The sequence below is a fragment of the Engystomops pustulosus genome, chromosome 6 (genome assembly GCF_040894005.1).
Source record: "Engystomops pustulosus chromosome 6, aEngPut4.maternal, whole genome shotgun sequence".
Lineage (NCBI taxonomy): Eukaryota > Metazoa > Chordata > Amphibia > Anura > Leptodactylidae > Engystomops > Engystomops pustulosus.
In genome coordinates this window covers 52896426-52920202 of record NC_092416.1, presented here as the reverse complement: position 1 = coordinate 52920202, position 23777 = coordinate 52896426, and the positions used below count along the sequence as shown (strand labels likewise).

Below are 23777 nucleotides of genomic sequence, written 5' to 3'. Positions count from 1 at the left end.
CTTGAGCCCGTCTGTGAAGCTAGAAAGGAAGCCAGCATGGTTCCACGCTTTCTATTGCAAAAGTACTTATTCTTCCTCCTAGCTGGTCTCTTCTGACTGACTCTATGCTCAGGGACACCCCAACCATGACTATTACTGTATCTTTAGGGCTGACCAGAATGCCCCTAGGTTGGGAGACTTTACCTACGGTTGGTGCAACAAGACCGTCTTTAAAGAAAACCTACCACCATGGATCTAGCTATTAAGGTAGATTCGGTGGTAGGTGACTCTAATGTGGGTATGTAAGGATAGCGCTTTTAAGGGCTGATCCTTTAGTCCCCCTTTTTTTAATCTTTAATTGAGATAATATGCTAATTTACCAAAGGGGCTACTGGGGCGTGGGGTAGCCGGAGCTTAGGCTACACTGTGCAGCTTCTCCACGCCCCAGTAACCTCCTTGATCCTCCTACCAGAAATCTTCAGCGAGTTTGGAGTCATATCAGGAAATCCAAAACAGTGTAACATATATTGACCCCCAAAAAAGCAGCACCAGGACAGTGCAGTCCAGTAAATGGATCATTATAGACAAATCTCCATTTGTATAGCAGTCTGTTGTGTCCATCCTATCTACAATATATATGATATCTTGACAAGCAATCACAGCAAGGCTTTCATTTTTCAAGCCCTCTTAGAAATGTGAGAGCTATACTCTGATTGGTTGCTACGGGTCTGCATTATCCTCTCACCCCGCTATCTGCATACACTGTAGTTATTTTCCCAGCCTGGGGATTCGTTACTTACTGACTCCGCCCCTCTTCACATACACGCGAGCATGTAACGCGTCACGTGACCACGCATCGGCCGCCTTACGGCACTTCAGGAAATCCATTTTCAGTACTGGCAATAGCTATGGACGAGCGGGATTGTTTTGCTGTATATAAAAAGAATTCTGATATATTTACATATTTAGAGCTAAATAAAAATTATAGCTCCGTGCTAAATATTAATTCTTGTAAAATTTAGTTGATATCAATCACCATTGCCCTACTCCAAGATGGCCGCCGGAGCTTCAGGGACTCTGATCTGTAGTTCAGCTGTTTTGTAACATGCTCGTGCCTTAGTGAGCAGAAAGCATTGCGGAGCAGCAGCGGCACGGGACCATGGAGAGTGAACAGGGCAAGCACGTCACCACAGGTAACTATACATATGGATAAGCTTCTGCTTTACCTTCTCACCCGCTCAGTGTTTTCATATTTCTTTGCCCAATATAATAAAGTCATTCCTTATGGAGGTCACAAGTCTGTAATAAATCACTGCTCTATTATTGTTATGTAATGGTAGCGTTTGCAATAGCTAGACACATAGCTGCTGAACAGAGTGTATGACTTTTGGAGCTTGTTCTCTTGTGTTGTGTAAGTGAATTGTACATAGAAGTGTGTGGACAATATTTGTGTGTAAAAACAAATATGCCTGTGGAGAGATCTCCTGTATGTGGCTAGCTGGAGGGAGAGAGGTGGCGGTGGGGAGACCTCCTGTACTTTGCTAGCAGGGGTGGGGGGTTTTGTGGGGAGACCTCCTGTACGTGGCTGTGGGGAGACCTCCTGTACGTGGCTGTGGGGAGACCTCCTGTACGTGGCTACCCGGAGGGGTGGGGGGGTGGGGTGGCTGTGGGGAGACCTCCTGTACGTGGCTACCCGGAGGGGGGGGTGGGGTGGCTGTGGGGAGACCTCCTGTACTTTGCTAGCAGGGGTGGGGGGTTGGGGGGTTTTGTGGGGAGACCTCCTGTACGTGGCTACCCAGAGGAGGGGTGGGGTGGCTGTGGGGAGACCTCCTGTACGTGGCTAGCCGGAGGGGGGGTGGGGTGGCTGTGGGGAGACCTCCTGTACGTGGCTAGCCGGAGGGGGGGTGGGGTGGCTGTGGGGAAACCTCCTGTACCTGGCTAGCCGGAGGGGGGGTGGGGTGGCTGTGGGGAGACCTCCTGTACCTGGCTAGCCGGAGGGGGGGTGGGGTGGCTGTGGGGAGACCTCCTGTACGTGGCTAGCCGGAGGGGGGGTGGGGTGGCTGTGGGGAGACCTCCTGTACGTGGCTAGCCGGAGGGGGGGTGGGGTGGCTGTGGGGAGACCTCCTGTACGTGGCTAGCCGGAGGTGGGGTGGCTGTGGGGAGACCTCCTGTACGTGGCTAGCCGGAGGTGGGGTGGCTGTGGGGAGACCTCCTGTACGTGGCTAGCCGGAGGGGGGGTGGGGTGGCTGTGGGGAGACCTCCTGTACGTGGCTAGCCGGAGGTGGGGTGGCTGTGGGGAGACCTCCTGTACGTGGCTAGCCGGAGGTGGGGTGGCTGTGGGGAGACCTCCTGTACGTGGCTAGCCGGAGGGGGGGTGGGGTGGCTGTGGGGAGACCTCCTGTACGTGGCTAGCCGGAGGGGGGGGTGGGGTGGCTGCGGGGAGACCTCCTGTACGTGGCTAGCCGGAGGGGGGGGGGTGGCTGCGGGGAGACCTCCTGTACGTGGCTAGCCGGAGGGGGGGGTGGGGTGGCTGCGGGGAGACCTCCTGTACGTGGCTAGCCGGAGGGGGGGGTGGGGTGGCTGCGGGGAGACCTCCTGTACGTGGCTAGCCGGAGGGGGGGGTGGGGTGGCTGCGGGGAGACCTCCTGTACGTGGCTAGCCGGAGGGGGGGGTGGGGTGGCTGCGGGGAGACCTCCTGTACGTGGCTAGCCGGAGGGGGGGGTGGGGTGGCTGCGGGGAGACCTCCTGTACGTGGCTAGCCGGAGGGGGGGGGGTGGCTGCGGGGAGACCTCCTGTACGTGGCTAGCCGGAGGGGGGGGTGGGGTGGCTGCGGGGAGACCTCCTGTACGTGGCTAGCCGGAGGGGGGGTGGGGTGGCTGCGGGGAGACCTCCTGTACGTGGCTAGCCGGAGGGGGGGGTGGGGTGGCTGCGGGGAGACCTCCTGTACGTGGCTAGCCGGAGGGGGGGGGGTGGGGTGGCTGCGGGGAGACCTCCTGTACGTGGCTAGCCGGAGGGGGGGGGGTGGGGTGGCTGCGGGGAGACCTCCTGTACGTGGCTAGCCGGAGGGGGGGGGGTGGGGTGGCTGCGGGGAGACCTCCTGTACGTGGCTAGCCGGAGGGGGGGGGTGGGGTGGCTGCGGGGAGACCTCCTGTACGTGGCTAGCCGGAGGGGGGGGGTGGGGTGGCTGCGGGGAGACCTCCTGTACGTGGCTAGCCGGAGGGGGGGGGGGTGGCTGCGGGGAGACCTCCTGTACGTGGCTAGCCGGAGGGGGGGGGGTGGGGTGGCTGCGGGGAGACCTCCTGTACGTGGCTAGCCGGAGGGGGGGGGGGGTGGCTGCGGGGAGACCTCCTGTACGTGGCTAGCCGGAGGGGGGGGGTGGGGTGGCTGCGGGGAGACCTCCTGTACGTGGCTAGCCGGAGGGGGGGGGGGTGGCTGCGGGGAGACCTCCTGTACGTGGCTAGCCGGAGGGGGGGGGTGGGGTGGCTGCGGGGAGACCTCCTGTACGTGGCTAGCCGGAGGGGGGGGGGGGTGGCTGCGGGGAGACCTCCTGTACGTGGCTAGCCGGAGGGGGGGGGTGGGGTGGCTGCGGGGAGACCTCCTGTACGTGGCTAGCCGGAGGGGGGGGGGGGGGTGGGGTGGCTGCGGGGAGACCTCCTCTACATGTCTGCTGAGAAATCTCATGGGATGGGATATGTGTTTCAGATAAGAATTGTAATGTATGTGTGATCCATATGTTGGCAAAATGTTATCTAACTCTCCTTAGAATAGTTAAACAACCTGGCCAGGGGCTGCAGAAGCCCCCTGTGTATGGCTACTGGGATATCTTCTTTACATGGCTGATTATTTTTGTGGGGAGACCCCTGTATGCAGCTGCTGAGAAATCTCTGTATCTCTACAGAATAGTTGTATAACCTGGATGACTGGTTGGTGGCTGTGGGGAGCCCCCATGTACATGGCATGGCGACTGAGGGGTGATCTTGTGTAGGATATTCATTTTGGATAAGAATTGTAATTTATGTTGGATCTGAATATTTGGGTATTGTAATCTAACTCAGTACTGGGTGTTGTATAACCTGTGAGTGCCTAGATGTGTTATCACTTAGGACCATCAAAGATGAATAAAGTAGATTCCCTAATCCACATTAAATCTCATTCACACACGTATTCCACTGCCTCATATTGTCATTGCCTTCAGATTCTAGGTTTCTGGATATTAGACAGCAGTATATTCTCGGTAAAGATTGAGTTTGTTCTGTGGATACTTGGTCATTGTAGCAATAGGGTTTGGTTCCCCCTTTCCTCCCTGTAGCTACGCTCTGATATACAGTATCCTCCACATAGCAGTCTTTTATTTTTGTGTAATGATCATGTATATTATGTGCTTATGTCTGGTATTAACTAATTATTTGATTGGATGTAAACAATTGTTTTCCTCAGTAAATCTTGTTGAACACAGCTCAAGACCCTCGGGAGTCCAGCTTGTTAGCACCTACCAAACTAATCGCATAGGAGATCCCTCTAACCTTGTGGAACTTGCTCAACAGGTGCAGAAGGTCAGTATTTTGGGCAGCAATGTTATGCAATGACCAGCAGTATGCCTATAGATGGCCAAAGTAATTGTTTTCACACTGGCTTAGGCCCCCTGCACACCAACTTCCTTGGTCTGTGGAAATGGATCCGTGTGCAGTTCAGATCCTACTTGCTGAGCACGGTGCTGGGGACAGGAGTCCTTACATAATTGAAAAAAGATGATGCACAAATACCCTGAACCTTGTGTAATAAATAAATAAATATATCTCCTAATCCATTCTGTGTAATGAGGATCTGGGAAAGGGATAAGAACAATGATTCCGTACGTAATCACAATATGCTTTTTGTGGAGATTGTTGTTCTACAATAAAAAGGATAAAAGTTGCAGACAGTATTGAAATTGCTGTGCCAGGACTGCTATTGGGACAATTTTCAATCATTTGGACACGTTTTTTTTAATTTGGCTTTTCAGCTGGTCAGATGTATCTTATTGTCTTTTTTTTGTAACAAAAGTCACCACCAGATAAAATATGAAACCGCTGTAAGCTATTTCCTATTCCTAGTAAGAGCTGGGGTGGTTTTGCGCCAAAATTTGCAACTATCACATGGTAAACATATACTATTTCATTGAAATCTTGTACAAGGTCTTGTAGCAATGTTGGCCTGGAGGAAGTTGCAATAATAAAACCAAGTGCTGTAATGTGATCAATGATTTACTACTGGATTGTTCTGATGTTATTGTACATGGGCACAGCTGGTCAGTTATTATTGAGCCTGCAGACTAATCTATTTATGTGCCAGGCTGCCACATGGGTCACTAATAATCATTATGTAGCTAACTGCTGAAAAGTATGCAGTGTAATTTTATAAAAGGCAACCTGTCACCGCATAGAGTAACTATCTGACAATCTTCTTTTAGCTAAAAATAGTTTCCCTCAGATTCCGATAAAAATCAGAGTTATAAATTTTTTGTATCTTAACATTAGCAAACTGTACCCCATGCACATATCTGACCACCTAAGCAATAACAGCATGATTGCATGTACTTCTACTCCTCTCTGTATAGGCTACTGTGATTGCATGAGATATATTCTTCGTGTACAGTTTGCTAATATGAGGAGGACCTGGGGTGATGTCACCCTGGTCACATTACTGATGCTGGATTCAGCCTGAGGAGGCTGTGACCACCTTAACTCACTATAGACATATTTTACCAGGTAAAATTATAAAGTTGAATATATGGGAATCTAAGGAGAACAGTTTTTAGCTAAAAGAAGGGTGTCAGATCGTTACTAGGGCTCTATGGAGGAATCCTTTAAAAAGTTATAGGGGCATGTCCAACTAATCATTTTTGTATTAATCAAATCTCCATACAACAATACTCTTCACTGTCCCATGACTTATCCTCACTATCCTGTTACATAACATGTATATTTCAATGTGGATACACAAAATAATAATGAAATCCAAAGTGACTGTATAATATATTGAATAAATACATTGTCACCTTAAAATATGTTTTTTCTTTCTTTCCTACAGGCAGATGATTTCATCAGGGCCAATGCCTGTAACAGGTTAACGGTTATAGCGGAGCAGATCAGAATGCTGCAGGAACAGGCGAGGAAGGTAAGTGTGAACAAGACACTTTATAAAATGGGTTCTATAGTAACTAATAGCATTACACTAGTGGATGTCCTGACACACCTCCAGTCATCCTCTGCCAATAAGACTGCCTCATATTGGACTCAAATGTTCAGTATTTTCCCATAAAATGAAACTATTGACCCCAAAGACTAGACCACTATCCTCTATAGTGTTTGTTGGTGTGGGGGGTGTTTTAGGCACAAACCTAATCATATGCAGTAAGAAGACTATTATATAAGTATGCTTTGAAATCTAGTCTTTACTTGGTTAAAAGTTCTGGTAACATTGACGTTATGTTTTTGCAGGTATTAGAAGAAGCCAAGAGGGATGCTGACCTGCACCATGCAGCTTGTAATGTGGTGAAGAAACCGGGGAATACTTATTACCTCTATAGACGAGAAAGTGGCCAGAGATATTTCTCTATTCTCTCCCCAAAGGTAATGAATGCTTGATAATTACTCTTCATGTCATGATTTTTGAGTTATTTGGCTACTTTTATTTCAGCCATTTTAAAAGAAATCAACAACAAAAATTAAAATGTTTTAATCAATGTTTTTGGCATATTTTAAAAATCTTACTAAAAGCCTGCTTCTAATCTTAGTCAGGTATTGGGGAGGGGCTGTGCAGCAGAACAGTGAGTAGATCTTATACAGCAGTGCACCACAGCGCTCCAAGCCAGCTACAATCTTGGAATATATATGTTTTTCACAATCCTGCTGCTCATAACGGCTCACACAAGGGTATGGTTACACAGATCTCCAATACCTGACACTGCTGGTAGACTCCCTGTAACAAACTATAATCCTTCTGTAGATTGGCAAAGGATGTTCACATTCAGTAACTTCTATTTTTTTACTCCTTAAGGACTGGGGTGCCAGCTGTCCTCATGAATTCCTCGCTGCATACAAGCTACAACATGACATGTCCTGGACTCCTTTTGAGAACATCGAGAAGCGAGATGCAGAAATAAACATTATTGATAAATTGCTGAATGAGCAGATTGCTCTTCCTTCAAGTGCAGAGCCCAACTTCAGGGGGTTGATGAATTGACATATATGTTTTTAAGACTCTGTACATCGACGCTGTGTGGACCAACCCAGGCCTTATCTCTTCCATGTGGTCCTTCCGTACCAGCACAGACCTCTAGTGTCCTGCTCTGCGTTTTATCACGACCACTGTGACTTTAAATGCTGTAACATATGGCCATGTTCACAGGGCTTAGAGACTTTTACCTGGCCAATACAAGCAGATATGGTTTTATTTTTACAGAATGTTACTTCGTGAAAATTTTAGAATATTGTTTGGGTTAAGGTTATAGTTTGTAATCTTATATGCCCATTTAATATCAATGACTGTGCCAGGATGGGAGTAGTAATCATCCAGACTAGAGTAACACCACAATGTAAACATTACGGATAGAGATGAGTGGACCTGAAATTTAAGTTTGGGTTCGGGGCTCTGTGGGTCCCACACATATTCCCGATTTGGTGGCAGTGCAAACACAGCAATTTGACACCTCTAGCTATGGCTGCGATTGGTTGTTCAGGTCCGCTCATCTCTACTTAGACTACATGCATGGCCCTTCCAATAATGGAGAGGGTGTGCTGTACCCACCTATCACCCCCTAATTTTGATAAATGATGGCATATTTGTAAATGATTTGGACATTTTATCTTCCATGCTCATCAGATTTTCAGAAGGGTCCATAAATTTTGTTTCCACAATTTCCTAAATATAATGTAGCCCCCACCCTCTATGGGTTCTGATGTTTGAGCAGTCATAAAATGTAACAGAGGCAATGTGATATCACTGTGTCTGAGCATAAATAAAGGTGTAATGTTTTACAAAAAATTGTAGCTACCAAATTTTTATTCCTAGTAGTAGTAAAAACTACTGCTACTACTTCCATCGTCAAGAAGGACCATGTGTAAGTTTACTGTAAATTATGTGGCAGGACTCGACAAATCCCTATTTGTATGGCAGTTTCCAGTCTTTCATCTGTTGTCTAATTTAGTGCATATTACATCATATAACATCTACAGTAGGCCAGTCCCACTATGCACATCCCATAAAAATTGCAACCTCTTCCAGATGAACAACAGCTGTTAGTGTGCCTTTTGTATTTAGTGTTATTCTCCTATAGGGGGGTGTTGCCTTCCAGTCGTCAGGATTGTAGTTTTGGATCTCTGTCTAGCCAAGGACCATCCTAATATTGGGTACTGAAACTATTCTAAGGGCTAAAACATATGGCTGGACAGACTAACCACAGTGTAAAGGACAACTGGACACCGTGTATCATTCCGAGTCCCTTCTTCCCTGATAAATAACTGCAATGTATTTATTAACTTGATTACAGTTCACTGCTGTTATGTGGGGAAGCAGAGACTCCGTTGTCTGTCCATGAAACAGGACACTGAATGGAGCGACCACTGTTGTTTGCTTCCAGCTTAAAGGAAACCTACCACTACGGATCTACCTATTAAGGTAGATCCGGTTGTAGGTGCATCTAACGTATGTAAGGATAGCCCTTTTTAGGGCTAATCTTTTACTCCCCTCTATCTTTGCTAATCGTTAATCAGGGTAATATGCAAATTTGCTAGGGTGTGGAGTAGCTGGAGCTGAGGCTACACAGATACTCCACGCCCCCAGTAGGCACTTTGATCCTCCTATCCAGACATCTTCAGCACACAGCTACAAAGGAGCTGCACACACTGTTCCGCGAAGCCGGAGTTCTGCGCATGCGCATTACCTCATTGTATCTGGGTATCTCAAGATATCTGGGTAAGAGGATCAAAGATGGTACTGGGGCGTGGAGTAGCCACCCCGTGTAGTCTCAGCTCCGGCTACTGCACGCCCCAGTAGCCTCTTTAGAAAATTTGCATATTACCCTGATTAACGATTAGAAAAGCTAGAGGGAAGTAAAGGATTAGCCCTAAAAAAGGGCTATCCTTACATACCTTAGATCCTCCTACCACCAAATCCACCATTAATAGGTAGATCCGTAGGGGTTTAAAGGGGTTTTCCCACAAACAAAAGTTAGGCCCTATCCATGGGATAGGGCCTAACTTGCTGATCAGTGAAGGTCTCGGTGCAGAGACCCTCACAGATCACAAAAAACGAGGGGCCCGATGGGGTCCCACATACCCCACACATGTAATGACTTACAATAAAATAATTTTTTGAATTTACATTGGATATACAGATCTATAAATAATGACATTTATCACTAGGGAATGGTGGGAGTTGGAGATGAAATACCAACAGTGGCGCAAAGCATATTAAGGGTCGCAAAGTCCTTTTTAAAAGGGCACTATTTTTTTTAAAAAAACCTATTTATGCAATATAAATTCAGTAAATATTTCCCAATTTAACTATTGCTTTCTGTTTGAAAGTCCATAGGATTGGTTTCTTCTTTTTGGTCATGTGACCATTCAAGAATTTTAGGTCTTCTTGAACTCTCTAGCGGGGGTGTCATTCTATAACGCACCATGCCTTCTATACAATGACAGCACTACATAGGATCACCGGATCCTCCCAGCAGGTGGTACAAACAAAATATAATCCTCATCTGATAGCTATGCACTTGCCAATCATAGTAACTACACAGAGCACACTTGCTAATAGGCTTTGTGTTACACCAGCTGGGGCTGTGTGGATGTTGGCCCCACCAATCATATGACTTGTTTTGAGGATAGGCCAGCAGTATAAACATCAGGGGTCTTCCAGAATATAGGGCTACAGGTCTTATCATCAAGACCCCAAAAGATCATGAAAACAATGACCTTCAAGTACCTCCAATTACTCCATATGAATAGTGAATGGAGTCCCAATGCTCCATTCATTATGATCCACTAATGTGAGCTTTGGTTTTTATGATCTCTGTGGTCCCAGTTGTCAGAGCTCCAGTGTTCACCCATGGGTGGTGTCCTTGGGATATAGAGTGATGTGTTCGTCCAGGAAATAGCTTGGTCCAGTTCCAAGTAAGAGTGAGAAAGCGGAATAAATAGTACCAAGCTGGTGCTGACGGTTTCTACTATTTTTTTCCTGCTTTCTTATCACATATTCTACCCTCCCCTATAATAGATTGGCTAACCATCTAATGTGTGTAGGGGTACCCTCCCTTAGAAGATGTCAGGGGAGGGATAGGTTCATTTCATTATGCCTGATCCTTTTAATTCTTAGGGAGCGGTCACACAGTGCGTTTTCAAACACATTACAACAGCTGAGGTGAGGTGATTTGCCTAATTACATTACTGTTAACATTTGCATTTACAAAACGCAGTGTAAATGCAGTGTTAACGCACGTGTTAACATTTTGTTAATGTTTTGTTAACACATGCATTAACATTGCATTTACACCGTGTAATGTAATTAGGCAAATCACCTCATCTCAGCTGATGTAATGCGTTTGAAAATGCAACTAAAACGCACCTTGTGACCGTGCCCTTACCGGGTAAAAGATTCGCTTTTGGGGTCAAACTGAATCTTTAAAAGGGAATGTACTAGAAGTGTTGACCATACAATGCTGCAGTCAGTGATAGGTATTAGTTGTGGGGATCTGTGTAACCTTAACTGTGTGTGTTGTTAATACCAGCACGACTGTGAAAAATGCATTTATATTCCAGGAATGTAGCTGAACTTAGAGCAATGCGAGTGTCCTCATACTGCTGTGTTCTAAGATCTCTGCTCCCAGCCCTACCCTCAGCTGTAAAATCTAACCAGAAGACTGCTACTGCTCTTAAGCAAAGAAGATGATGGTAGCGGTGCTGCGAGTCTAGCTACAATCCCAGAATATAAATACATTTTTCACAGTCCTGCTGAACTTCCAGTAGAGTTGAAGTTTATACAATGTAGGCAACATCTCCTACATGGCACCCAGTCACTGAGTTATATTTTCATTCTAGTTAAGACATGATTTAAGATGTGGCGCTTACCTCCTTTTTTTTGTTATTCAGCACCATAGGGCACGACCACATGACCCTCAATATATTTATAACTTATTTACAAAGTAGTTGAATATCTACAAGCAGAAACTTTCATGATACTTGCATCCGGATGTTTATAAAACAGTGATTACACTTTTTTTTTTTTTTTTAAATACATGAAATAAAAACTCTGTCCTTAGAAAATCTATAATAGAAACCCAGCTCTGACTAGGATGCAGTAGTTACCCTTATTATAGTACTTTTCCAGGATAAGGATATTGTTAACCCATCCTCTATGCGGTTCTGAGTGTTGACATCCCCACTAGCCTCTCCATTGCTTAACCTTGGTGCATTGACCAAGATATTAGACCCTCCATCTCTCCTAAGGATAGGCCATCAATATCATGATCCTCAAAAAACTTTTTAGTATACATAAATTTTCCAAAAAAGCGATGTCTTCCGATCACGTCTTAGCGGACACGTCCAGGAGGTGAGCGTTCATGTATGGCAGTAGTTTCCAGTTATCAGTTCTGATATGAAACTGTGCAGTGTCATCCTGAACTTGGGTACATAACAATATGTGGAACCTAGGGGGCAGAACTATACCAATCTTGTATTCATGGCCATGATAGGACACAACAAACCTGGAGAAATTGGATTGTACAACGTCATGAAGAGAAGACTCGGACATCTTGTAGCAGAATATGCTTTCCTCATTGTCTTTCAGGTCATCAGTCTTTAGGCCGTGCCAAAGCTTGTCAAATAGGCACCGCTTATCCAGAGGGCAAGACGCAGGCAAAGGGAATGGGACAAATAGTTCTGGGAACGTTACAGGCACTGGATCGAGTCTTGTATGATAAGTTAATCCATCCTGAGTGCTGAATGTGGCATTTATGCCTAAGTATGATGGGTATGGCTCCTTTGGGACCAAATTGACCATGACTACAGGAGGCTTCCGACCCATATAGAGGCATGAAACATTGATATTATCTATTGGTTCATATAATCCATCAATCAGATCAAACTGGAGAACAATACAGAACAATTTCTGGTACTTTTCTCCAACGTCTCCTTTAAAAGCCACGTGATACTTTAAAGCAAGCAAGGACGTTCGATGATCTGCAAGATATTGGTAATGTTCTTCTAGAGAGTATTCAGACTCTTTATTCTGCTCGGTAGATGCCTCGGGATAAGTTGGTAAAATCTTTGTATGATCAAGTACAGGACACAATTGGAGAACCATCCTCTCTGTATTGTGAATGGTCAATAATGTGGAGAAGTTCTCACTTTCTGTCATAATTGAAGACAAGGATCTTGTTTTGCTTTGGTCACCAGTAGGAGACATGTTGAGAATTTTGCCGAGCTTGTCACTGGAGACATTGGTGAGGAGAATGTAATATAAGCGTGATCGCTCTTGAATGTCAATGTCTGCAAAATGATGCATCAGATATTGTAAGAGATCTGCCAATGGCATGAACACCTTATCGAGATGTTCATGCTGGAGGATGTGCTTACACACAGACAACAGAGCATTACCCAGGCCCCAGTCTCCCCTAGTACATAGATCAGGGTGAGCCACCACTCTCCTCAGGAACATGACTGCACACGTCTGTGGAACCATATTCTCTTGAGCAACTCTTGAAAGAACCTTAAGATGCCATGGAAGGTTCTTCAAGGTCAACTGATCCACAGGAAGAGCCACTATCTGCCGTTGTATGGCCCTGCACAAAAAGCTGGGCCAAGCCTGAAATTCCAGCAGGATTTGGATCTCATTGATCAAGTTAATAAAATAAGGGGCTAAAGAACTATTGTTCTTATAAAGGTCTAAGAGGTTTTGGGTAAGATTTTCCATGTGCTTCTCACAAAAATGGAAGTATCGCACAAACAGGTAGGCTGCACGGAAAAATGTGGCAGTAATTTCCCTGCTGGTGTTTTTGCCCACCATGCTATACAGAGACATGAGATGTTGAAATAGGTAACCTATGCCCCTCTCCGCATGAAACCCTTCATTTTCGAGGTAAACCATGCTTAACAAGTTCTGCCTGCAGAGCATGGTGCGGCAATCATTGAAGATGTTGGGGAACAGGCATGACGTCATCTGGACTGTGAGCAGAACGGGCAGGTTCTCGCCAGGGTTTGAATTAAGGGGTCTGTTCTCTGGAAAATGCAATAGGCAATCTAAATAGAATAACTTGACTGGTGTAGTGAGTAGTGGGTGCAGTGTCATGCCCACCAGCCTCTGAAGGAGGAAATTCTCATCCTCTGCGGTGAACAGACTGTCTGTAAATACCGCTTTCATCTGCAATATACTATGGAAACAGGAGACATCCTTCGTACCAAATAAGCGTATGAGCTGGGATTTAAAAAGGACGGGGGATATGGTCCGAACCATAGCCACTACCTGTATGATTTGCCAGAACAGGGCGTTTTGGGAGACAGATGTAAGAAGATAGGAGTCCTCTAATAAAAGAGCCAGGATGGATTTCAATTCTTTGGTCTCGTTGTTGGTGGGGAGAAGGAAGAGTTGCTCTCCTGATGCCGGTCGTAATTCCTTCATGTCTTTTGTGGCATTCCATAGGAAGCTGTCATTGCTCATGAGCATTTGCTTGAAGGCGCCATGAGATGGCCCGTCTTTCTGCGCCAGGAGCTGTATGGCATTCTTCAAGGCAATGCTGTATAATACCAAGTATGACTGATGTGCACCGCTGCGCTCCTGCTGCTGCAGGGTGTATAACTGTTCCAGTCTCTGAGAAAGGAGTCCAGGGTAGCAATTTTCTAATTCTCGCAGGCATTCACAAGCCATGACACGTAGAGGCCTGTTCCCTGCCCCCTGCTTCATGTCATTGACGTCCGATATAATGTGCATTAGCAGGGAGGCAAAGTCTTGTGCGCTTTTACAACTCCAATTGAAGTTATCAGTGGTGATCAAAATAGTCTCGATTGCCAAAAGGAGGTGGCATCTTAAGGTTATACTCTTCAGTGATGGTGACATCTGCTGTAAAATATTCATCAGGATCTCAGTGGAAACTTCGCCTGATGTCTTGTCTGGGCACAGAAGCGTTGGATATTCTATGAAGAGATTCAGCATTGTAACCTGAAACATGAACAGTGAATGTATTAGAGACATGTTTAAGAAGTTAGGTCACTGTGCTAGCCACACAGATTAAAAACATCCACTAGGCTATATATGTGCGTAATTGGTAGGGGTCTAAATGAGTGGGTGTCCTCCAGCCTCCTGTGTGAATGAAGCCATGGTTGCCAATTCAAGAGAAAGTCAGTACAGGCAAGATAGGGTCTGCAGGTTTGTTCTTAAGTTGAATTTGTATGTAAATCGGAACTGTATATTTTATCATTGTAACCCCAACCAAATTTTTTTGGTCTCTGTGACAATTGGATTTTATAAATTTTGGGTTGTCATAAAAACCAGGATTAACAATAAAGCTTAAAGGACACCTGTCATCAGGTCTCTGTCACTAGTACCTATTGGAGGATCTCACAAGGATCCCATCTCAACCTTTATCTCATCAATTCATACATTAATCATTGTAAAATCATCATTTCTTTATTATGTAAATGAGGCTGATCACATGGTCAGAGGCAGTGATGTCACCCCTGTTACCCCTCCCCTCTCCTCCCCCTGCTCATGTCTGTGTGTAATGTATAGTAAAGCATGGCTAGTGTGTGTGTGCTGTATCTGCTGACATGCTCTCTCCTCCCATACACATGTGTGATACACAGACATCAGCTACACAAGTACCTGACATGTTCTGCTATAACATGGCTGCCTGGAGCTGTTGTATCTCTCATATATACACACACAGGCCGCAGGGGGCGCCAGCACCAGGAAGCACATCATTATACAGCCTCACACCATTATACAGGCTGTCAGTCATACACTGGGGGTGTGGCTGTGCCTCCCACTCTTGAATAAGCTGGACTGCTTGAATATGCTAATGACTCATTGGACATTTCACAGGTCATTTGCATACAGCTTTAGGACCTCATTGCTTAAAGAGAACCCGTCAGGCAAAATAACCCCCCTAAACTAAATATATTTTCATAAACTGCCATAAGAGAGCATTGCCTCTATCCCTTCATTGTCCCTCTACATGCCTGGAAACCTAAGCAATGAGGTCCTAAAGCTGTATGCAAATGACCTGTGAATTGTCCAATGAGTCATTAGCGTATTCAAGTTGTCCAGCTTATTCATGAGTGGGAGGTACAGCCACACCCCCAGTACTTGACTGACAGCCTGTATAATGGTGTGAGGCTGTATAATGATGTGATGGCTGCTCCATGTGCTTGCTGGTGGCCACGCCTCCTGCAGCCTGTGTGAATGTATAGGAGAGATACAATAGCTCCAGGCAGCCATGTTATAGCAGAACATGTCAGGTACTTGTGTAGCTGATGTCTGTGTCTCTGTGTATTAGGAGGATGCAGCATGTCAGCAGAGACAGCACACACACCAGCAATGCTTTACTATACATTACACACAGACATGAGCAGGGGGAGGAGGGGGGAAGGTGGTAGTGACAGAAATAGTGACAGAATCCTGATGACAGGTGTCCTTTAAGTTTACAGGCGTATAGAGGGACAATGAAGGGATAAAGGCAATGCTTTCTAATGGCAGTTTATGAAAATATATTTAGATTAGGGGGTTATTTTGCATGACAGGTTCTCTTTAACTACAGTCACATTTAACTGTTAAACTGTTACAGCTGATTATTATATCCTGGGACTAAAGTACAATAAATTACCAACATCCAGAGGTCCGTTTGTAACTAGGGGTTGTCTGCAAGTCGGGTGTTCTTAAGTAGGGGGACCGCCTGTATAGCACTCTGCAGCAATTAGCAGCAGCCCATAGAGACAATGCAGTGGCAGTGTGACACACATAGGCACCTTGGGTACCACCCTGCAATAGGTGGGGGTCTCAGCGTCCTGACACCTACTGATTAGATAGATCATCCAACCTGTGGATATGCGATACGTTTTTTTTTTTTTAATCTTGAGCCAACCTAATTTGGTCTTCATACCATAGAATAGATTAATATCTGACTGGGCAATTTCACTTATCAGCTGCATTGGCCACTGGTTCAGCACATTATACAGAACAGGACTACGGCAGCGCTGCTTCCCTGCCTGCCTGGTGGCTGTACAGTATCCTAAAATACTCATCAACCTTGCCCATCAGCCAGTTCACAGCTATTAGGTGCTGTTTTTAATGAGCGTGAATGCAAAACTGTGTGCTCCCTTTTAACAGTAGCCATTATAATTCGGGAGGGGGATGATGGACTGTGCTTCTCTGATTTTGTGACTGGCAGGGTCCTGTGACCCCTACAAATCTACCATTAGTAGTGAATGCACAGGTGAGAATATCCCTTGTAGAGCAGCAATGATCCCACATACAAGTTAAATTTCAAGGCAGCTCCAATTTCTGACACTTTGCCTGGAGTGTAGCTTTATTAGGATCTAAAGATATCCCAGCACTCATTGATTTTTAGATTGCCAAAGCCCTCTTAACATTATGTGTGACACCCAGGATAGGGACGAGATGGTTATAACCCACTAATTACATTAAAGAGATTATCAACTATCGGCAGGACAGAGGATAACAACCTGATCTGCAAGGGTCTGACTGCTGATAACTAGAGATGAGCGAGTATACTCGTCCGAGCTTGATGCTCGTTCGAGTATTAAGGTACTCGAGACGGCTCGTTGCTCGGACGAGTATTTCCCCTGCTCGAGATCGAGCATTTAATTTAAAAAACACAGTGAAGAACAATGAAGAATAGAATAAAAACAGTGAACACAGGATCATTTAAGTGAAAAACACAGTGAAAAACACAGTGAAGAATAGATTACAGATGTTCGGCACATCTGCTTACCTGTCGGAAGATACGCGCGAAAAGGTGCGAACAAAATAGTATGTGAAGAACACATTGAAGAACATGGTGAGCAGCACAGAGACACCAGGGAGCAGCACAGAGACACCGGGGAGCAGCGCACGGAGACACACCGGGGAGCAGCGCACGGAGACACACCGGGGAGCAGCGCACGGAGACACATCGGGGAGCAGCGCACGGAGACACATCGGGGAGCAGCGCACGGAGACACATCGGGGAGCAGCGCACGGAGACACATCGGGGAGCAGCGCACGGAGACACATCGGGGAGCAGCGCACGGAGACACATCGGGGAGCAGCGCACGGAGACACATCGGGGAGCAGCGCACGGAGACACATCGGGGAGCAGCGCACGGAGACACATCGGGGAGCAGCGCACGGAGACACATCGGGGAGCAGCGCACGGAGACACATCGGGGAGCAGCGCACGGAGACACATCGGGGAGCAGCGCACGGAGACACATCGGGGAGCAGCGCACGGAGACACATCGGGGAGCAGCGCACGGAGACACCGGGGAGCAGCGCACGGAGACACATCGGGGAGCAGCGCACGGAGACACATCGGGGAGCAGCGCACGGAGACACATCGGGGAGCAGCGCACGGAGACACATCGGGGTGCAGCGCACGGAGACACATCGGGGTGCAGCGCACGGAGACACATCGGGGTGCAGCGCACGGAGACACATCGGGGTGCAGCGCACGGAGACGCCGGGGAGCAGCGCACGGAGACGCCGGGGAGCAGCGCACGGAGACGCCGGGGAGCAGCGCACGGAGACGCCGGGGAGCAGCGCACGGAGACGCCGGGGAGCAGCGCACGGAGACGCCGGGGAGCAGCGCACGGAGACGCCGGGGAGCAGCGCACGGAGACGCCGGGGAGCAGCGCACGGAGACGCCGGGGAGCAGCGCACGGAGACGCCGGGGAGCAGCGCACGGAGACGCCGGGGAGCAGCGCACGGAGACGCCGGGGAGCAGCGCACGGAGACGCCGGGGAGCAGCGCACGGAGACGCCGGGGAGCAGCGCACGGAGACGCCGGGGAGCAGCGCACGGAGACGCCGGGGAGCAGCGCACGGAGACGCCGGGGAGCAGCGCACGGAGACGCCGGGGAGCAGCGCACGGAGACGCCGGGGAGCAGCGCACGGAGACGCCGGGGAGCAGCGCACGGAGACGCCGGGGAGCAGCGCACGGAGACGCCGGGGAGCAGCGCACGGAGACGCCGGGGAGCAGCGCACGGAGACGCCGGGGAGCAGCGCACGGAGACGCCGGGGAGCAGCGCACGGAGACGCCGGGGAGCAGCGCACGGAGACGCCGGGGAGCAGCGCACGGAGACGCCGGGGAGCAGCGCACGGAGACGCCGGGGAGCAGCGCACGGAGACGCCGGGGAGCAGCGCACGGAGACGCCGGGGAGCAGCGCACGGAGACGCCGGGGAGCAGCGCACGGAGACGCCGGGGAGCAGCGCACGGAGACGCCGGGGAGCAGCGCACGGAGACGCCGGGGAGCAGCGCACGGAGACGCCGGGGAGCAGCGCACGGAGACGCCGGGGAGCAGCGCACGGAGACGCCGGGGAGCAGCGCACGGAGACGCCGGGGAGCAGCGCACGGAGACGCCGGGGAGCAGCGCACGGAGACGCCGGGGAGCAGCGCACGGAGACGCCGGGGAGCAGCGCACGGAGACGCCGGGGAGCAGCGCACGGAGACGCCGGGGAGCAGCGCACGGAGACGCCGGGGAGCAGCGCACGGAGACGCCGGGGAGCAGCGCACGGAGACGCCGGGGAGCAGCGCACGGAGACGCCGGGGAGCAGCGCACGGAGACGCCGGGGAGCAGCGCACGGAGACGCCGGGGAGCAGCGCACGGAGACGCCGGGGAGCAGCGCACGGAGACGCCGGGGAGCAGCGCACGGAGACGCCGGGGAGCAGCGCACGGAGACGCCGGGGAGCAGCGCACGGAGACGCCGGGGAGCAGCGCACGGAGACGCCGGGGAGCAGCGCACGGAGACGCCGGGGAGCAGCGCACGGAGACGCCGGGGAGCAGCGCACGGAGACACATCGGGGAGCAGCGCACGGAGACACATCGGGGAGCAGCGCACGGAGACACATCGGGGAGCAGCGCACGGAGACACATCGGGGAGCAGCGCACGGAGACACATCGGGGAGCAGCGCACGGAGACACATCGGGGAGCAGCGCACGGAGACACATCGGGGAGCAGCGCACGGAGACACATCGGGGAGCAGCGCACGGAGACACATCGGGGAGCAGCGCACGGAGACACATCGGGGAGCAGCGCACGGAGACACATCGGGGAGCAGCGCACGGAGACACATCGGGGAGCAGCGCACGGAGACACATCGGGGAGCAGCGCACGGAGACACATCGGGGAGCAGCGCACGGAGACACATCAGGGAGCAGCGCACGGAGACACATCTTTAATGTCTTTGGAACCAATAACCAAGTGAAATGACATAACACTGAGTATGTGGACTGTATGTGTATATATGGTAGGGGGTTGTCTAATGGATGGCATAGATGAAAGATGAAACACTCAGGACCCCTACTCTTATCTGTAATAGAAGGTCACTAACAAACATTTCGGATTACAGAGATGGCTATTCCCAATGTAATGTGCCAGGGCTGTAAAAAGCTGGACCTAAGTCAATTATCTGATCATCCTGGCAGCCTTTATCTAGATAGGGATTGTGTTTGGCAGAGCAACTATTGGGACATTAAAGAATCGGGGAGCAGCACACGGAGACACATCGGGGAGCAGCGCACGGAGACACCGGGGAGCAGCCCACGGAGACACATCGGGGAGCAGCGCACGGAGACACATCGGGGAGCAGCGCACGGAGACACATCGGGGAGCAGCGCACGGAGACACATCGGGGAGCAGCGCACGGAGACACATCGGGGAGCAGCGCACAGAGACACATCGGGGAGCAGCGCACAGAGACACATCGGGGAGCAGCGCACAGAGACACATCGGGGAGCAGCGCACAGAGACACATCGGGGAGCAGCGCACAGAGACACATCGGGGAGCAGCGCACGGAGACACATCGGGGAGCAGCGCACGGAGACACATCGGGGAGCAGCGCACGGAGACACATCGGGGAGCAGCGCACGGAGACACATCGGGGAGCAGCGCACGGAGACACATCGGGGAGCAGCGCACGGAGACACATCGGGGAGCAGCGCACGGAGACACATCGGGGAGCAGCGCACGGAGACACATCGGGGAGCAGCGCACGGAGACACATCGGGGAGCAGCGCACGGAGACACATCGGGGAGCAGCGCACGGAGACACATCGGGGAGCAGCGCACGGAGACACATCGGGGCAGCACGGAGACTTCAGTGGAAGAAGAGGAGTCTATCTCCCGACAAGTAAGCAGATGTGCAGAACATCTGCAATCTATTCTTCACTGTGTTCTTCACTGTTTTTCACTTAAATGATCCTTTGTTCACTGTGTTCACTGTTTTTATTCTATTCTTCACTGTTCTTCACATCTGCTAACTTGTCGGGAGATAATATACGCGCGGAACAGTGAAGAATAGATTGCATATGTTTGCATACATCTGCTAAGTTATCAGAAGACATTCTTTTTCAATTAAATAACACATTTTATTCCCGAACCATGGTCCCTTTGAAAAATGCTCGAGTCTCCCATTGACTTCAATGGGGCTCGTTATTCGAGACGAGCACTCGAGCATCAGCAAAAGTTCGTCTCGAATAACGAGCACCCGAGCATTTTAGTGCTCGCTCATCTCTACTGATAACCCATCACAAGAATGGCACCCAGAAATCCAGAGATTCTCATCAATTGTTGGAGCGCAAGTCAAGCATGCGCCCTGCTGCTCCATTCAGTAGTATGGGAGTGTCAGAAATTGCAGAGCACAGCGGTCACCTATCTCCAGCACCCTAATAAACAGTGAATGGAAATGCTGGAGATAGTAGAGCACTTCCCATACTACCGAATGGAGTGGCAGGACACATGCTTTGACTTGCACCACCCATTAGTGAGAATAGGACGCCAGCTCCAGATCACTGGAGGCTCGATCTCACGATCACTGTGGGTCTCAGCAGTTGGAATCTCATTGATAACACGGATATCCCTTATTGTTGTCATCCTGTGAATAGCGGATAACATGAAGACCTGGTACAAATGGCTTTTTTGTTGGGGGGGGGGGGGAGGGAACCATTAACAGGCACCCCCATTATCAGATAATTGAAGAAGCTGCACTTCAATACATGCTGCTTTCCTAATCACATGTTGTTGTAGTCCTATTTCACTAAATGGGTCTGAGATGCATTCACATCCACTTTACAATGTACAGTACTTTACTTGGTGGATTATGATGGACAAGGACATAACTAGGAATGGCAGGGCCCCATAGAGATCTTAATGGGGTCCACCTACCCTCTCAGAATATATACATATTTGTATACTCACACATTTATACATTTACACAGAACTATCCTTTGGGTTCCCTAACACTGCGGGCCCCACCGCAGCTGCTATCACTGTAGTTGCTCCCCTGATGCGTAGTTACGCCCCTGAGCCACAATGCTATGCTCCATGCACTCATCTAATAGCTAACCTTTTGGCGTTGTGGTACATATCCTTGTCCAATATTAATAACCTGTCCCAGTCCAAAAATACCATGAGGCAGCACTCTGGTAATTGTGGTCTTTATTCACCCATGGCAATATAAGGTGCATCCTTTCAGCTCATCTAGAGAGCTATTTTCAAGCATGGCTGAAACGTTGTACCTTATATTGCCATGGGTGAATAAAGACCACTTTTTATTCTACCGGAGTGCTGCCTCGTATTTTTGGAGTGTTGATCATACAAACCAGTGGATCAGGTTTGATGGAGGTGTGCACCCACTTTTGGACTTGATCCATCATACTCGCTGTGCTGCTCCAAAATCGGACTGTTTGCAATCAACTGACCCAAGTACCAACATTTTGAGGACCTATCCACCCCACTGACCCCAACATATGGAGTCAAAAGTTGTACACAGTGTAGTGACCAGTGGGGCTCATTCAAGTGGACAGAGCTGAGCCTGGCACTGCCCCTACATGGTGTACAGAGACAGTGCACAGCCCTGACTGCGAATATAAGTTGATTGTGTCAAGTTGATTAGATTCACACCAATACAATATTGATTGCCTACAAAAAGGCCATCAATATCTTCATCCTGTAACCACTTGCATAGGATATTACACACAGGTTTTCTTATACAGTTTCAGAGTAATGTATGGGATTTACGGTGACCAAATACCTACACATACTGCTGAAAATTACTGCACCGGATATAGCTTTTTATAATCTACGATCCACAGCATGTCATTTACTGAAGAATTCACCCTTTGCAATTGTGGCGTAGCAGATCTGATATCAGATATTTGGGTAATGGCTGAGGAATTACTGCTGGGGTAGATCCTGCAGACAGACATGTATAGCTGTGGTATATAGAGATGTATAGTTGTGGAGCACTACATCAAGCCCCTTGTCTTACCTTAGTTTGCTCACTTAGACTTTCACTATTGAGGTCTTTTAATAGATCGTCCAGAAAACCTTCCGCGGTTGCGTTTAGTATGAAGGATTTAGGATTGGCGCTAAAAGAGGCCATGTTCCTGACCCAGCTGCTGTTACTTCTCTCTGCCATGATGGCAACAAGGTCCCCAGATCAGAGAAACACAAGATCCTGAAACAAGAAAATGGAATGAGACACTACCAGGCCTGCTGGGAGCTGTAGTCCATAGCCATGCCACAGACCACTACCTGTGATAACGATGGCGCCTCCTCAGGATACTCTCAGGGAGCAGCACACATTGCTCTCGTTATGCGTTGACCCACTGCAGTCTAGATTTCAAACGCCAGCCCGAAAGTTACCAAAGAGGAAGCTGCACACAGCTGACCGGAAATGACGCACGCCGGCGGCCATCTTTGACATGGGCACAAGGGTCTCTCTCTATTCTTAGCTAATAACATACGATTTATTCCAAAGCAGTTCGACAGATACGAGACTTACACGTAAATAAAGATTATAAACTAAAAGTAGTAAAAGCGCAATAGCATAACGATCCTTCCGTCGTGTATCCGGTCATTATGTTCCCATAGTAAAGATGGCGCCCAGGCCGTTTCTCCATTGAATATACAGCAATCTCAGCCCTTTCGAGCGCGGTGACGTATTACGTTCGGCTTGCCCCTGCCCATCAGCCCAGGAAACCCTGTGTAGAGTTGCCAACGCCCGGTGGTGAGACGGGGAGAGAGTGAGGTAAGTGGGTGCTGTTACCCGGACGGTGAAGTCGGGGGGATAGCTGTGGTGATTGTGGGGGAGAGGCGGATACAGGGTGTCGGTGTGGCCAGGGGCGTGTGAGGCCAAGGTGCCCGGCGGGTGATAATCGGGCGCCGCTTAGGAGGCTTCCTGCGATGGGTGTCAGTGACCCGGGACCTCCCGGCTACGTCCGCAGCGGGTGAAACATCGTTCCCCGAGGCTGCCCCCGCCATCGGGCTCTCTATGTGCCTAGGCCGCGCGCTGGGCTCCGGGTGTCGGGGTGGCGCGCGGCTCGGGTGTGTTGTGACCCGGAATTCTTGTGTTGGGCGGTGTGGATGTGATGGTGCTCGCTAGTAATGGAGTGACATCTCCTGCTGCAGCGCTGCGGCCTCTCCTACGGGTGGGGGCAGGGAGCTGGATGCATGGGGTGTGTCTGCTCATGTTTTGGGGGTGACGGCATCCTGATATTGGGGTGCCACGATATCCAGCTGTGTAGATCCTTCACTTCCGGCCTGTCG

General features: G+C 49.3%; 3 protein-coding genes across 4 annotated transcripts in view; 2 read left to right on the top strand and 1 right to left on the bottom strand.

Moving 5' to 3' along the window:
- Positions 1-996: 996 nt before the first annotated feature.
- C6H1orf50 (chromosome 6 C1orf50 homolog) lies at positions 997-7424 on the top strand. The gene is made up of 5 exons (XM_072156112.1): positions 997-1172; positions 4417-4532; positions 6049-6135; positions 6459-6590; positions 7018-7424. Exons 1-5 carry the CDS (start codon positions 1139-1141, stop codon positions 7201-7203), a joined length of 555 nt encoding a protein of 184 aa, XP_072012213.1. The 5' UTR covers positions 997-1138; the 3' UTR covers positions 7204-7424.
- Positions 7425-11195: 3771 nt separating this feature from the next.
- On the bottom strand, positions 11196-23591 carry AP5B1 (adaptor related protein complex 5 subunit beta 1). Its single transcript, XM_072156109.1, has 3 exons — positions 22764-23591; positions 22498-22686; positions 11196-14172 (listed from the first exon to the last, which is right to left on the bottom strand). The coding sequence occupies exons 2-3, from the start codon at positions 22645-22647 to the stop codon at positions 11542-11544; spliced, it is 2781 nt and encodes a 926-aa protein (XP_072012210.1). The 5' UTR covers positions 22648-22686; positions 22764-23591; the 3' UTR covers positions 11196-11541.
- The window catches only part of CDC42 (cell division cycle 42), a 28290-nt gene continuing 27617 nt past the window's right edge, over positions 23105-23777 (top strand). For both annotated transcript variants that reach the window (XM_072156110.1, XM_072156111.1), the window contains exon 1: positions 23105-23259. The gene's annotated coding sequence lies outside the window, so the exon portion shown is untranslated. The remainder of the gene's footprint in view (positions 23260-23777) is intronic.